Source organism: Thunnus albacares, chromosome 6, assembly GCF_914725855.1.
Source record: "Thunnus albacares chromosome 6, fThuAlb1.1, whole genome shotgun sequence".
Classification (NCBI taxonomy): domain Eukaryota; kingdom Metazoa; phylum Chordata; class Actinopteri; order Scombriformes; family Scombridae; genus Thunnus; species Thunnus albacares.
Window position 1 is genome coordinate 15,870,606 of NC_058111.1, and position 17,142 is coordinate 15,887,747.

The 17,142-nt window shown below is 39.7% G+C and overlaps 1 protein-coding gene across 3 annotated transcripts; it reads left to right on the forward strand.

Annotated features, from left to right (window-relative positions):
* The first annotated feature begins 2,545 nt into the window (after positions 1-2,545).
* Positions 2,546-16,201, forward strand: relb (v-rel avian reticuloendotheliosis viral oncogene homolog B). Of its 3 annotated transcripts, none has more exons than XM_044354263.1 (11): positions 2,546-2,823; positions 3,099-3,119; positions 6,137-6,294; positions 10,308-10,640; positions 11,549-11,715; positions 11,873-11,964; positions 12,108-12,239; positions 12,350-12,454; positions 13,635-13,850; positions 14,027-14,098; positions 14,755-16,201. In XM_044354263.1, the coding sequence occupies exons 1-11, from the start codon at positions 2,763-2,765 to the stop codon at positions 15,192-15,194; spliced, it is 1,797 nt and encodes a 598-aa protein (XP_044210198.1). In that variant the 5' UTR covers positions 2,546-2,762; the 3' UTR covers positions 15,195-16,201. The 3 variants fall into 3 exon arrangements, with proteins under 3 accessions (XP_044210198.1, XP_044210197.1, XP_044210199.1); XM_044354262.1 differs by having other exon boundaries at positions 2,548-2,823; positions 14,752-16,201; XM_044354264.1 differs by lacking the exons at positions 2,546-2,823; positions 3,099-3,119; positions 6,137-6,294 and adding an exon at positions 6,314-8,421 and having other exon boundaries at positions 14,752-16,201.
* The last annotated feature ends 941 nt before the right edge of the window (positions 16,202-17,142 follow it).

Genomic DNA, 17,142 nt, shown 5'->3' on the forward strand with positions numbered 1-17,142 from the left:
ACACTCCAAACCAGATCACCATGACACACACACACACACACACACACACACACACACACACACACACACACACACACACACACACACACACACACACACATACACTCTCACACACACTCTCACACACACACACACACACACAAACATACACAAACATACATATGCAGTGGAGACAGTCAGGTGTGTGCTGGGAGAATTACAGTGTCTCTTGTTTTTATTTTGAGTGCTGTAAATCCTGAAACTAAGAGGGTTCCATGTTGGTACATATTAAATTTTGAGCATTCATGTTTATAGTAAAACTTAAGTGTGATTTAAAATGTCTATGCAAAGCTTTTTTTAAATTTGATTTTAACCTCAACTTTTACTTAGTGCACTGAGTTCAAGAACAATATTTTTGCATGAAAGCTTAAATGTTTCACTTTGTGCGAATTGCAGTAAATGCAGTTTAATGTGTGCTTGTGCAGCATGCATGTTATAATGTGTGCAGGCCTTCATGCTTTCACCCTGAGTGCTTGAGTTCAGGCAACTGACGATTATTTTGATTATTCTATCAATTATTTTCTCAATTGTTTTGTTTGTGAAATGTCAAAAAATTGTGAAAAATGCCCCTAAGTTTCCCCGAGCCCAAGTTGATCTCTTCATATTTGTCTGACCAACAGTCCAAAACCCAAATATATTAAGTTTACTATCACAGAAAACTACGAAAACCAGAAAATACTCATAATCAAGAAGCTGGAGCCAACAAATGTCTAACATTTTATTGAAAAAAATGACAAACGTTTATGGAAATAGTTGCAGATGACGGTCTTGTCAACTGAGTGAACAGCTGATTGTTTCAGCTTTACTTGAGTTTGATCGTAAGTCACTGTTTGGAAATTGACAGGAGGAAGGTTAACACCTCTTGACAGGTGGACAGAAAAGCAAGTTGTATTAACGCACAAAGTTGATACAGTAATGTTTATGTAATATGTAACAGTGAGAATTATACACAAATTAGTTTTTTAAACCTGGAAATCACCCTCTTTGGAAGTTAGAATATATTATCTGATGTGATCTCAGACTGTGGCTGAGTCACCTTGTCCCTTTTTGTCCCTTTTTGTCCCTTTTTGTCCCTTTTTGTCCCTGCGCTCATCTCAGAGTCTGTCATCAACTCTTTGTTATTGTCAAAACAATAGTGGCAGTTTTGTCTGGTTATCGGTCTGGAGGCTGTGAGACATGAGACCAAAATGCAGAATTAGGTACCATTCACACTAAGGCTGCAACTAATGATTATTTTCTTGATCAATGGATTAGTTGTTTGGTCCTTAAAATGTCAGAAAATGGTGAAAAAATGTTGATCACTGTTTCACAAAGCTCAAGATGTCTTCAAATGTCTTGTTTTGTCAACAACCCAAAGATCAGAATCAGAAGGGAAAATACATCTACCACAAAAGACAAGTATATGATAACTAACATTTATAATTAAAAGTGAGATACAGTAAACATAGTAAAAATATTTTCTAAGAGAAAAGAGCTGCTGAGTTTAAAAATATTGTACAAGATATTCAGTTTACTGCCATAAAAGACTAAAGAAACCAGGAAATATTCACATTTGAGAAGATGGAATCAAAGAATTTGGACATTTTTCTCTTTCTCTCTCTGACTCTGATTACTCAATTATCAAAATAGTTGGTGTTTAATTTAATAGTTGACAACTAATCGATTAATCGACCCTTTAGGGATGCATCTAGCAGGTGACACCTGTGTGTAACTGAACCTTGTGAAAGATTATCGTGAGATTTACAGATTACTTTCTGCTCTCGTGTTTTAGTGGATAGTTGAAACTCGGCTCTAGTTTTCAGGTCTGCAGTTGACGTCTATTTGTTTAGTTGTTTTCTCTCTGAGCCGGCTGAGTCATTCTTCCTCTAAACGCCCGAATTTTCACTTTCCATTTCCTTTAAAAGTCGCCTGTTTTCTTACTAGCCAGCAGGTGTCGCCGCTGCGCCTCATGACTTGAGTAAATTCCCCAAAAGTTGATGGTGAAAAGATATCAAATACGTCACTTTTTGACTGGGGGCAAGTATTAAACATTCAGTGAGGTTATTGGCAGTTTGACAGCTTCAAGTATTCATGATAAAAATGAGGAATTTCCACTTTTCCCTCAGTCAGCTAGAAGCAGGGGAGGCGTATGATGCAACCAGGAGAAATATTAAAGACGCCATTAATGTGGCCATTTGGGAAAAGCTGGTTTAGGCTTAATTATTTTATAAATAAGTGGTAAATGTAGGGAAGGAGCCAGATTTGAATAGTTGGAAATAGTTTTTCACACGAGACTAAAAGCAAAACTCTTCGGTTAGATTATGTAATGGAAAAAATCTCCTTCTTGGGTCACGATTTTTCTTTTTCTGGGATGAAGATGATGAATATTCAAATGAGTGAAACATGACATAAAGGTAATCAGGCGGCCGCCGTGTACCTGCCGCCTCGGTGGGGGTTTCCCGTTATGGAGGTGACGTGACGTTGAGGGGATTTCCACACACCCAGCCAGCCAATCAGCGCGAGGCTGCTTGCGGAAACACAAAACTAAGGCAAACTACGGTTCAGACACCATTTAACACATGGCTTCATCTCAGTGTAACGCCTCCACAAGGGTCAGCGCACACACGCAGAGCTGCTGTCCACTCTGAAGAGTTTTTACAGAAGTTTGGACTGAAGAGAGAAAGACGTTTTAACCGAGAAAGTAAGGAGAATACCGGGATTTTTACGGTTCGACGGCGAAATTAATGGTTTTGAAGGACTCCTCGCATGCGATGAAAGGCGTTGACATTTCCAAGGGTCCCTCTGGTAGGTTTTAAGTGTTAATTTTCAGGAATTTGTGTGTGTTTCTGTATGTGCGTGCGTGTGTGTGTGTTAGAGAGCCAGAGAGAGAGAGCTGACATCACTGCAAGCATGTGATCTGTCAGCGCGGAGGAGCCAACACCCATCCCCGTGCTCAGAGCACTCCCACCCGGATCTCACTGTCACTGCTTCACCGTGAAAACTGGTTCAACATTTTTACCACCACAGCTGTATTTGTATCCTGTGCTCACTAACAGTCTGCTTCCTGTTTGTCCTTGCAGAGCGGGAGCTGCCAGACTTTGGTGAGTGTACAGTTTTTTGTTTTGCTTTTGTTACCTTTTGCTGTAGATAAACATGCAGTTATGTGGGATGTAAAACTACTATTTCAAAGTGTGACTTGGTGTGACCTGGTGCAGAAGCAGAAGTAGACCATCATGTGTATTCCTGCTTCCTTATCTCGTGTTTTGGTATGTCACACAAAGCTTTAGGTTAGTATGGTGGTCCAGAGATGCAAAACTCATTTAACATTCTCGGAAACAAAACAAAGAACAGCGAATTGCATTTAAGATTGCAGCTAACTAAAACGCATTTTCATTATTAATTAATCTGCCGATTATTTTCTTGATTAATAGTCTGTATATCTGGTCTAGAAATGTCAGAAAATAATAAAATGACCATCACATTTTCCTGAAGCCCAAATTTACATAATAAAAGAGCTTGCAGTCATTGCAATAGCAGTTCAAAATCCAGATAAAATGATAAATTAATAAGACTTTAATCATTGAAGACTAAAAAACAGTACATATTCATATATGTGAAGCTGAAACCAGTGATATAAATACAATATGTACATTTTTTAGGGTCTATCTGCAGTCTTGCAGACCTACACGACACACCCACTTTACTACATGACACGCCCCCCAAACCCCAAACCCCAAACCCTAACCATGTCACCGCTCATGCCTAAACCTAATCGATCGGGTGTGTCGTGTAGTAAAGTGGGTGTATTGTGTAGATACAGTGAGTCTACAGATAGACCTACTTGAATTTTTGCACAGTTTTTGCCATTTACAGGCAAATTTACAGGCATTGTACGTAAACAAACTCCTCTTAGAGAATTAACCATAGCGACTTAAAATTTGGTCGGTGTCATCTAAAGACCTTTGCGATGCTAAATTGCGAAGCGTTTGAGTTTTCATGGAATGCCCTTGACATTTTGTGCCGGTCACTTTCCATGTTCGGCCATGAAATAGAAAATTCCTAGGAAAGTTGCTCAGTGGCGCATGAAGCCAAAAAAGCTACTTCCCACTGCAAAGAAATTACCTGGATGAAAACATACCGCGGCCCATAGAACATGCTCACTAGAGACTCCAACTGAGATGGCTAACTTCCACTTTATCCCTCCGGCTAACTTGAATGGGGATAAAACAATTCAATCATGCGGCTCTTTTAGACTTTCAAAATGTGATCGGACCAAATGGATCAAATTCTAATAGTGGAACGAGTCATTTTACGGGGGTTGTGACACTCAAAAAAATGTATCTGCCATTTTACAGACGCTCCTTTTCCCATGATTGTGTACAGGAAAAATTCTTTTTGGGCCCCTATCGGGCCTGGAAGTTGTAATTCCATGGTTTGGCCATCATGTCAAATTGGCTTCAAAGCCTGGTGCTGCCCCTGGAGGCTTGGTCTGAACACTACATGTCAATAACGAGTCATAGCATGACCTGCTGGCAACAAGAAGTTACAGGTGCTGTACTTTTAAGCAGGTCAACCAGATCATCTCAACTTTGTTCAGGGAAATCTGAAGAGCTTCACACTGTTTTATTGTGAAACTCTTGAGTTTTCATGGAACGCTGTTATTGTGGCAAGCCCAACAATTTGCATGTTTTGTTATGAAAGAGGAAGCTGCAGGTCATTTGTGTTTGTACAGGCTGGTGTTTACTCGACAACTGATTGAAAAGGCATCTAATGTACACATTTGTCTTTACAGGATCAGTTTAAACAGTAGAGAGGTGAAAATGTGTACAGCTGATATCAATGTTAGTAGAAAACCACTGTGTCCACATGTGTTCAGCTGCATAGGAAGTGATATTTAACTCCTCAATGCAATGTCCAGTATTCATGAAAATGTATATCCATGTCAGGCAACCTCCAGTAAATGTATCGCATTAACAACTCACTTGTGAAACACCACCTACTGGCAACAGGAAGTGAAGCCTAAATTACACATAGTTCATCAAATGTATACACAATTTCCAATATGTGATCTCCAGCGCAACATACTGCACACAGGAAATAATATTTTACCTGTTCACACAGTGTCCCATAATCCTGAAAATTCAGAGCCGCGTCAACCGACAGTAGCGATACCACGGCTGCTTGAAAACGACTTAAACGATTAATTAATCGTCAATAAATAATTGTCAAAATTATTGTTCATATTTTCTACATCATGGCTGCAGAAAATAATAGTTTTGGGTGTCACATATAGCAGATGTCAACCACAGGTCTAAATCAGCACGTGTGAGCTGATGGTAACCATAGCAACAACACCAGTGAACCACTACAAGGTCACTCTTCACAGTAACCATGAATTCAACTGACTGCAAAGTAACGTTACAATAAAATATATGTTTTATCTACCTTGGTCATTATCATATCAACACAATAATGCACTGCAAGGTGTTCTGATAAAGAAAATAAAGGACTATGTGAAGGAAATCACAATTTTAAATCCAGTATATACAAGCAAAAAGGTAAAGACTTATTACACAATACTTAACTGTGACATTAAGCATAAAACTGATCTAGAATAAATACAGAAATACTCATCACTGGATCTCGTGATCTACGTAGTTATTAAGTGGAGGCCTAAACATTAGTCACACTCATGAAATATGTGGCATTTACTGAGTGCAATAGCGCCTCTGCTATTTCTCCCCCTGAGGGTTCATGTTTTTTTTTATTCATAAAAATGTTGAACGATGTTTGTGGAAGTGGCCTTTGTTTCTAAAAACGCTGTTTGAAAACCAGAAATAAACAAATGTCAGAGGTTTTCAGAGAAATCCCATTTATCACCTGTAGAAACCACATAAAAACTCGACCTTTGCTATCATATTTACAGCTGTAGTTTTACAGTTTTATATCTTTTTATTACGATCATTTAGATGTTAGTCGCAGTTTCACTAACTTTTACTGTTTCATTAGCAACATGATGATGAATCAGTCACAACATTTGAACTGAAATAATCTCTTCAGCCAGTATTTCTTCACTTAGTTTGCCGTCTGACTCACACTATCAATATTTTATTCACAGACCTCATCCAAGAAATCATCATAGAGGACAGTGATTGGCCCCTCCCTAGGCCTCCTCCTCCTCCTGTAGACCTCCTACGCCAGGACCACGAGATGCTCACACAGAGCTCATCGCCATCGTCCCAGCCCGTGCTGGTGGCACGAGGCACTGCGTGTCAGGTGGGTGTGTCCAAAAACATTCTTGGTTGTACTGTATTTGTATCAACATAGTCATTTGTGTTGTTTTTTGGTCTGTCTGTCTATCTCGTCTGGTTTCTACCTCAGTTAGCGGTTTCCTGTATTTGCCTGACTGACTGTTGGCAACACCCGGAGGGGGGGGGTGCATGGAGTTGTTTCTTTCAGGTGTGGGTTGTGTGTGCTTCTGGAGTGAGATTGTGTTTTTCCAGTGAAGAGAGTGGCCGTTTTTCGGGGGGCAAACAGGATAAAGAAACTCGGATGAGATTTCAATCCTATGAATCTTTCATGTCAGAGTCAATTTGTCTTTGTATCAGCTTGTGAAAACAGCTGCATAATGTCTTCTGTGGCTCTGGAGGAGCTTTGTCAAGTCTGAGAAAAACACTCGAGTGATATCACTGAGGTCATTTTGGCCATGGAGATCGTGGAGTTGCATTGTGGGAAGAGCAGATCCTGCTGCACCGAGTTTGACCATTCTTTTAAGAAACTGTCTCTTGCATGTAGAGCTGCAATGATTAGTCGACTGACAGAGAATTAACAGGCAACTATTTTGATAATCAAATAATCACTTTAGTTATTTTTTGCTTGCTTCAGATTCTCAAATGTGAGATTTTTATTGTAAATTGAATGTTTTTTGGTTTTGGGCTGCTGGTCTGACATCAACTTGGGCTGTAGGAAAATATAAAGGAAATAATCACTATTTTCTGACATTTTATTGACGAAACTAAAATTGTATTAATTGAAAAAATATTCTGCAGATTAATCGATAATGAAAATAATCCCATAGTCCCCATTTGTATGAAAGTGCAACACTTTAGTGTCCCTTTAATGGTTTTGAATTACAGTTGTTTATATAGCGTTAGCTGCTTTTAGCTGCTTTTTTAGCTTTTATCTCAAGACTGAATGCAGAATACATTTTGAATATTAATGAAATTCCTACATTTTACATGTTAAAATGTGGCCACATAATCACCTTCATGTTTGTTTGTTTGTATTTTAATGGAACAGTAGCATAAATATGTTTACAATCCTTCAATAACAACAAGTACACATCCATTACATCCACACTCAACAGTAAATAACACAAACACTGAGATAAAACAACAAAAAACACAAAGACTCAAAGCTATTATCACCTCTTAGATAATTGAGGGGAAAAAAATAGCAACTCAATCCACTAAATCACAAATAAAAGTGGGATAAAAGCTGTGGATAGATGTGATATGTGGCAACTGAAAGCTTGTTAGTGTTAAACTCGACGGCAGAGGAAGCTACAGTTTCTGTTAGGATGTAAAAAAAAAAAGGCGGCTGCAACTTCCACATAAAGGTTTATAAAGGATTGAAAGCTGGTGGAAGAAGCTGCAGTGTGTGTTCGATGTTTGTTTCTGCACAGAGCAGTCAGGCCGGTCAGGCTCTTACCATAAACCACGTGGTTTACAGACAGCGGGGAGATCAGACGTGTTGTAATCTGATAAGGCTGCAGTGACGCTGTGGCCTGCACACACAGGTGATAATGTGTGCAACCGTGTGTGACAGTGTGTGAGGTTATAACAACGCCCTGAATTTGAGGTTTTCTGTGTGTAAATACAGTTTGTTCGAGGAGTCTTTGTGGCCTGTGAGAGAGGCAGACTACATCATCATGCTTGAGAGAGAGAGAGAGAGAGAGAGAGGAGGGAGGAGTGGCTGTGGACGACTTGGAGAAACTGTAATCTGACTCCCACTTTCAGTTTGCCATCCTTTCTGTTTACTAGCCAAACCCACCGGGGGTGAAAGGTCGCATTCTTCACCCTGCGCCGCTCCTCCGATTGGTCGATCCACATCAGGTTGAGCTGACTTCCTATTTCCTGTTCGCTGGCTCTGACTCTGCCAAGCCTTTTGTTTAGCTTCAGTGTTTTTAAGGCTAACAGGTATGCCCCGGCTAACACGCTCGCTGGCACACACACTGACACGCACCATCACTTTGACAACAGACATCTGTGGCTCGACAGGATATAGTGAAACATGATCTCATTCAGAGGCATCTCTGCAGCAACGCTTTACTGAGCTCTCAGCTTTTACTGCTTCACCGGTGGCAAAAGGGATCAACTTCTTTACTTCTTTGTCCCCCTGCAGGTTTGATTATTTATCTGACTTCATGCTAAAGATAGATCATTAAAACTTCCGTGTGTTTCGTGATGTTTACACGTAGCTTGTGATTTTCTGCTTTCTTTTACACCACAATTCAGGCCATCCGAGGCCTAACTTCACACATACTGATGACAGGCAGCGTAGCAGAGAGAGAAAGTAAAAGCAGCGCCCAGAGAGTGAGAGAGAGAGAGAAGTATCAAACCGTGTGTGTATGTGTGTGTGTGTGAGTGGGAGCGGAAAAGCTGGTGGTCTGTGGTGTAACGGAACAAATAAGACACCAGAATGCAAGAGGAGGAGTCAGACAGCATGAGTTTAACTCCATCTGCTGATAGAAAGCACATGTATGTAGCTGTAGCTATGATGCAGCTTCAGTAGATGACAGACATCTGGCTTCCTGTAAAATACTTCTAATATTTGGCAGCTTATTCAACTCAAACTTACGCTCAGCTCAGATAAAACTAAGTTGATGTTGGTTTCTCATGTTAAGAGGAATTCTATCGACATTGTGGAGGTTACAGCTCAGGTTGTTGTTACCTGTTACAAACATCGAGTTTGATTTACGTCCTTGTTTTGAGCAGCATGTAGTTAGTTTTTTTTTAAAATTTCAGACACAAGTCCTGTTTTCTCTGTTGAAGGGAGGTGAAGGCTGGTCGCTGCCATCACGAGCTGCAATGATTAGTCGATTAATCAGTCGACAGACAATTAATCAGCAACTATTTTGGTTATTGAATCATTGTTTTAGTCATTTTTAAGCAAATATGGTGATATATTTGTTGCTTTTAGCTTCTCAAATGTGATGATTTTGTGCTTTTCTTTGTCATACATGATAGTCACAGGATATCTTTGGGTTTTGGACTGTTGCTCAGACAAAATAAGATGTTTAAAGATGTCACCTTGGACTCTTGGAAAATATAACAGGCATTTTCACTATTTTCAGTCATTTTATAGACAAAGTGATTAATTGATAATGAAAATAATCATTAGTTGCAGCCCTAATGCCACATTTTTATACCAGTTCTTGATTATGGTGATTTGTTGTGTTTTTGGACTCTGTTTATCAAAACCTAAAACTACTCACACATCATTGTACTTTGTATTCCAGAGTTGGTTGACCATCTGTGTCCATACGACAAATGAGTAATTGGTATGTTTTTATTTCTAAAGCCATTCTCAAATTTATTTCCCAGAGTTCATCCCAGATCAGAAGATATATGGACAGAGACGAGAAAGAAAGTCTTCATGTTTCCTGCTCTGTCTACAAAACAAAATAAATCAGGGCTGCAACTAATCATTATTATTCATTATCAATTAATCTGATGATTATTTTCACGATAAATCGATCAATTGTTTGGTCTATAAAATGTCAGAAAACGGTAAAAAATGTTCATAACTGTTTCTCAAACCCCAAGATGACGTCCTCAAATGTTTTGTTTTGTCCCAACCAACCCCAACGATAGTCAGTTTATTATCATAGAAGACTAAATATACCAGAAATGTTCACACTGTAGAAGCTGGAATCACAGAATTTCCTAAAGAAAATGTCTCAAAACGATTAATCACTTATCAAAATAGTTGCTGATGAATTTTCTGTTGATTGACTAATCGATTAATTGACTAATCATTGCAGCTCTAAATTAAATTAGTCAATCTATCTATCTATCTATCTATCTATCTATCTATCTATCTATCTATCTATCTATCCATCTTAACTATTTTTGGTAGAATTCAAGACCATTGTAAACTTAATTTCGTCTATTTTAGCTTTTTGTTTTGTTTTGTTTGCAACTTTTTCTGCGTCTGTCTTGGCCAGGTCTCTACCTGGTTAAATAAAGGTTAAATAATGTCAATTTGTTATATTTTTTTCCCCACAGCCAACGTGCACCTTCCCCCAGCTGCCGCAGCAGACGTGCACTCCCAGGGAAATGGCTCATCCTTCCCGAGGAGCCTCCTCTCACGCCAGCTCTCCTCGCCGCGGTCGTGGCTCCTCGTGTTTGCTGGCCTCCAGGAACTCCGGTGGCGTCTCCTCTCAAGGCCAGGGTGAGACGGATATGCTGGAGCGAGTTCTGGAGAAGCCCAAACTGGTGGTGGTGGAAGAGCCCAAAGAAAGAGGCATGAGATTTCGCTATGAGTGTGAGGGACGGTCAGCCGGCAGCATCCTGGGGGCGTCCGGCACAGAAACCAACAAGACTCAGCCTGCGATTGAGGTAGAGATAATCACGTCAGACTCTATACAGTTAAATTCAGTTTTCGTCTTGGACCTGAAATGGGGTTTTTACTAACTGTTTGATCGTATGTGGTGTGCACACTTGAACCCCCTATGTCGAGTGGTGTAAAAGGGTGGAGCTGGAAGGATGTGGGTTGAAAGAGTCAATCAGAAAGTCCCCACAAATCCAAGCTCAAGTGTGGTCAAAGACGGGCGGTTTATCCCCGCCCCACCCACTAACAAACATTCTTACACACTCATCTTCACCTTATGTAACCACTTTCACACATTGAAGAAGACAATCGAGAGTTGCAGAGATGTTGATGTTCTACTTTTCGTGTAATTTGAATGCAGTTATTTAGTGAACTCTTGCTTAAGATCAAGTTAATATAATGGTATTCATTTTGACAGGTTTGCCTTTTCCCGACTTTTTATTCCTCTTGATGAAATTGGTACCTCTGACACTGGAGTTTATAAAAATGCTGCTCCTGAAATGATTGTTATCTATTAAGGAAATGGTTGAAAAAGGCTTCCCAAACGTGTCAATGATAATACACAGTAAAAAGGAGACGTGAGAAATATTACTATGTTAAATATATGCACAAATAACGGCACTTAATAACATGAAGAACACACAAAAGGCTTGGATCAACAGTTTGCAATGTGTTTAAAACTTGCTGTTCTTCCTCAGGCACAATCTTTTGCATATTTTAATATTTTGAATGTCAAATGTTCTCATTTTTGCATTTCTTTTTCTTTGTTCTCTGTGTATATAAATATATATCAGAAAAAAAGACATGCTTAGAGTGTGCTGCAACATAATTTAGGCCTACATCACGTGTGATATGTTCACTGTTGCTGCCTTGTAAACTTCTCTTTAACCCTCCTGTCCTGTTTTCTCTCTTTCAGATTCAGGGTCCCATCGACCACATAAAGAAGGTCACAGTCACCGTTTCCTTGGTGACCAAGGATCCTCCACATCGGCCTCACCCCCACTGCCTCGTGGGTAAAGACTGCCCGAACGGTTCGGGAATCTGCATGGTGACAATGAACCCTCACAGCAACCGACGTCACAGGTGCACATACTGTTTTTATCTCTTGTCACATTTTTTTTTTTTAGAAAATACATTTCCTCTTTTCTTTTTTCTCTTCGTCTTTTTTCTTTATTCCACCACTGAACATGTATTCCTGATCATCTCATATCATCGTACTGACAAAAATGTGTTTCAACAGCTTCTCTAACCTCGGTATCCAGTGTGTGAGGAGGAAAGAGCTGGACGTTTCACTTCAGAAGAGAAGAAGCCAGAATATCGACCCTTTTCAAAGTAGGACGAGACACACACACGTCAACAATGTTTATATTGCTTAATTTTTTCTATATATTGATCTGTCTAATAACAATGGATGATGCAGTTTGTTGTGACTCCTCATGGCAGACATCATAATTTTGTGTCTTTTTGTCCCTCAGCTGGTCACTCAAAGGGCATTGAAGACATGGACATGAATGTGGTGCGTCTGTGTTTCCAGTGTGAGCTGGACTGGGAGGACGGCAGGAAAGACTGTCTCAACCCAGTGGTGTCCAACCCGATCTACGACAAGAGTAAGACTCACAAACACACACACACGCTTAACGACTGTAGACCACAGTACAGTAGAAATATGTTGATGTATTTCCTGATTCTCACATGTTTGCTTGTATGTCTTTCACAGAGGCCACAACTACATCACAGCTGAAGATCAGCTGTTTGAACCAGAACAGAGGTTCCTGCATTGGCAAGACAGAGATCTACATGTTATGTGACAAAGTACAGAAAGGTGAGAGAGATAAAACATCAGTCGGTGGAGTTTTATTTGTGTCTGTTCTGCTGCCCGTGTAGAAAATATACAGAGGGTGAACAAAGGAAGCTTCAGAAAGTTGAGTACATCTTTACAGGATTTACGTCTAGGAAACATCTGGCTGAGAATTATTCAAGACGTCTAAACTTCCAAATCTTTTTAAGGATTAATAAAATTAGGTATTTCGCATATAAAACTAGACACAAAACTTTTAATGGTCTCTCTTTAATCTCAGCTGTATTTAGAAACTGGCTTTATTGGATTTGGGGTATTTTTACTGTGTATTGTTAACTGGCAAAGTCAAGTGTAGGAAGGATTCATGTTGTAGACTCAGTGAAGGAAGGTCAGTCAGCTACTTTACAGCCAACATCAAATGATTTCTTGAGTCACTGTGGGCTGGATTTTTTCAGGAAACAGAAAATTTTGTTTAGTTTCTGTTGACTTTTGTTTGTAATGTTATTTTTATCAGTGCAGATATCACAAGGGAGTTTTAGTCATTGACTGCTTGTTGTTTGTCTTTGCTGAGGCTGATTTCCTGTGTTTTGCGCATCATATGTCCTTTTTATATTCTTGCTGTTTGAGAGCAATAAATCAGCAACTCTTTTGGCTCTTTCCACAGCTTTAACTTTTTTTTGTGCTGCGCTTGAAAACTCATTTGTAAAACTTGTTATTTTGCAAAACTAGTAGTCAAGTTGCTCAGGGGCACCTCAGTGGTAGTAATGAGGGAGGGCCAAGCTCACTTCTCTAACCTTTAGGCAACCACTGCTCAACAATTGTGACTGTGATTTCCAGTAGTTGCTGTCTGGTGCGACAAAAATAATTTTGAGCTTCAGCTATTTGGTATTTTCGTCAGGCTTTCTGTAGAAAAGGTGTTTCTGTTATTTTGTCCACCCATTTAAAGAGCAAATCTTGTTTTATCCATAAGCTCAGATGTTGAAATGTGATTTCCTCGCTGTTGCATTCTGTGAAAGTTGACACAATATTTGGTATGGCTATAATAAATTAAGATATAAACGGCAGGTACATTCGACAACACTTGAACTTGTCATTCAAAATTGAAATTAGGATAGAAAAATAATTCTTTATTCTCTCATCAGCTTCGGCAATTTATGATTGCGTCTTGATCACAGCGACTTTCTGTGTTGTTGCTGATCCACAGATGACATAGAGATCATTTTCCGACGAGGGCAGTGGAAAGCAAACGGAGAGTTTGCCCAGACAGATGTGCACCGACAGATCGCCATTGTGTTCAAGACTCCTCCCTACCAGGACCAGGACATCACAGAGGAGGTCGATGTCAACGTCTACCTGCGTCGTCTCTCAGACCAGATGACAAGCGAGCCGGTCCCCTTCACGTACCTGCCACACAACCCAGGTGAGTCAGGACTCGACTGTAGCTCTGAGCCTGTCATCACTCTTGATGACAGTGTCTGCTAAATGACTGAAATGTACATGTTATTAAATGTAAAGAATAATTACAGCTAATAATTTTAAGGCTATGAACCATAACAAGAAGTTAATTTAAATATTTCTGAACTTTTACAATCTCAGATCCATATGAGGTGAAGCGGAAGAGAAAGATAAAGTCGGACATCAGCTTTAGAGACAAACCTTGTGCCACAGGTGAGGCTTGGACCTCTTTACCTTTCTTTCATTCAATGTCTTCTTTTTTTTACTTTTGCTGGTATGTGTTTAGGCAGTTAGGAGGTAAACTGATGCAATGACTGCATGTATTAACAGGCCTTCTTTTTACAACAGACATTGAGTTGTCATACAGGAAATGCATAAGTGTAAATAATAACATTAATTATGGTTGTATTATGCACCAGTTATTGTGCGTGTGAATTGAACAGAGCCGTCATTAACATTATCAGTTGTACTTGTGCTTCAAAATGTCTGCCGTGAAAAAGGTCTAAGAGGAGATGAAGTGCTGTTATAAACCAGTTATAATGTTCCAGGTTTTAAGCAAAGTATAAACTGTACCGTCACAGTGAACAGTTACAGCAATGTTTCTACTGTATATTAATGTCAATATCTTGCATGTTACATGCATTTTGTTGCCATGCAAAAATACATTTTGTTCTTACACCATCATCAAAATTGCAAAGCACATCCCTTATGATGCACAAAAGTATTGAAATAATCTTTAAATCATTTTTTTTAACAAAAAAAATTGCATGTCATGATCCAAGTCCATTACCTGATCACGGACTTCTCATCATATATGTGACATGTATTTATTTCCTCAGTAACACAATCCTTTTCTTCTCGTGCAGCAGAGAGAGCACCTGCAGCAGAGCAGCCCTTCCACTTCCCGCAGGCTCAAACCATGATGCCAGACGAGAGGCTCTGTGCTGCCCCGACTACGGCCTCCGCTTTGGGGGAAATGTGTTACAACGAGCCCCAGGACCCTAACATGAGCACTGATGACCTCCTTAATCAGTTGATAGAAATGCCTGCATTATGGGAAATGTTTTCCGACCCGAACTTCACCTCGTCGATGCCCCCCGGCTTTGAGCTGGGGGCCGACCTCAACTCCTCGTTTGCCAACATGGATGTGAACTTAAACCAGAACTTTGGTGTGTACCAGCCGGACTTTTCCCATTTCAGCGACGTGCAGTTCAACAGGCTTGTCACTGAGAACCAGACTCAGCCACAGTCAGAGCCACAGGACTGCCCCTCCAACGTGGTCCACGTGAAGACGGAAGAGGAGCTATGAGGACGTGATGGTCAGGATCATGTAGCACAGTTACGCACTCTTTCTGTCCACATGAAAGAAACAGTTTGACAGTGTGAGACGTGCGCTTTTTTCCACTTTCTTGCTGACAATTAGATGATATCACTCTCATGTCTGTATGCTAAATATGAAGCTGCAACCTGGAGCAGTGACTTGTTGTCACTGATTTCAACCAAGAAATAGTCTGGCACATGACTCCCTGTAAAACAACAACAGCAAGCAAACACTTGGGTTTTTATACAATGGAAAAAACAAGATATTGTTAATTAGCAAGCTTTAGAGGTGCTGGTAGGTGGATTTTGTTGCCTTTGGACGCTGGTGCCAGTGTCATATTTACCATACAGACATGAGAGTTGTGTCAATCCCCAATATCTTTGTCTGACAGTCTTGCTGGTCAAGGCTTTAGCAAACAGGAGCGGGTTAACATTCCTTACCATTTGCCCGTAAATGCTGCTAGCATTAATCTTAAGGCTTACAGATCATTAGAAGGTGACTCACATTCATCATGTAGCTTAAAAAGAGAACTGATGAACTTCAACCAAGAAACAGTCTGTAACCCTCCATAAAGTGCTGTGTATTATAGTAAATCATTTGTGAAGTAAAACTAAAATGGCAGTCACGTACTGTAGGCTTGTTTTGTTTGCTTCAGTGTGATTCTGGGAAGACGACCTGACTCCCTACTAGAAGTTGTCAGCAGTAGTTAATGGATTATAGTTTTTAAAACAAAAAAAAAATCTCAAGTAGTTTTAATCTGAGTAGTTTCACCTTTGCTCTTGTGTGTTATTAGTGTTTAATATTTAATCAACTTAAATGCAATAGAAACCAGTCCTCGTAGCCATAGTGCTGTGTGTGTCAGTTCCCTTTGTTCTGCAGTTTCACTCTTGTGCTAAGCAAGCAGATCTCGTCTCGCTGCTTGTCACAGCTCTGCCCCCTCGCTGTAGCACTGTGGTGTAAATATGTCAAAAATAAAAAATAAAATGTCAATGTCAGTCCAAGTTATTTTTGTCACGTTATTATTTTACCTGGTACTGACTTCTGCTTTTGTTATGACCTGTTGGACGTCAAAAGAAGCAAGATTGCAGAGTGACTAAAGGGACGCTTTTTAATGTGACCCGCCTACACACATTCCTAACCTGCACTATCACTTATAAAAACAATGAAACTTGGCATGTAGATGGTTTAGTACTTTTCACATCTGAAAACTCACAAGAGAATCTTGAATGACTTGTTTGCCCAACAAATTGGAGAGAAACGCTCCAGGCTCCTTCCTTGTTTGTGGTTATTGGACACCTTGTAGTTCGCTTAGTCACAGTGTCTTGACCTTGCATGAGCAACAATGCCTTTTTTCCTCTCAAAAACTTGGCCATCATTTCTTACAGTAATCCTGGCTGAGAAAAATTCTCCATTTCTTCTTTCCTCTTCATAATAGTTCAGTTTGTGTGGCCTCTGCTGAGTCAGACACTGTTTTGTAATGTGTATTGGGAAACTTGTAATACCCCTTTAGGAAATTTTACATATTGAGACATATGGGAAAATTAACACCAACGCTCAACGCCCCATTTCTCTTCATGGTGTATTTATTCTCACCAACTTTCAAATAAAGTTGTTTTAATGACTTTTGATTAAACTATTATTTCTTAGTCAATCCATGAAGTAAGTCTATGAAATTTCAGGAAGTAGAGAAAAATGTCCGTCACAAGTTCCAAGACCCTAAAAGGACATCTTCAAAGTGCTTGTTTTGTCTGACCAACAGTCCAAATTCCAAATATATACACTTTAAAATGATATAAAACAGACAAAAACTAGCAAATCCTCACATGTGAGAAGCTGTATCCAGTGAATGACATTTCTGCTTACTAAATGACCTATATTATCAAAATAGTTGCTGATTATTTCTCTGGTGGATCAGATCCTTTACTTAAGTAAAAGT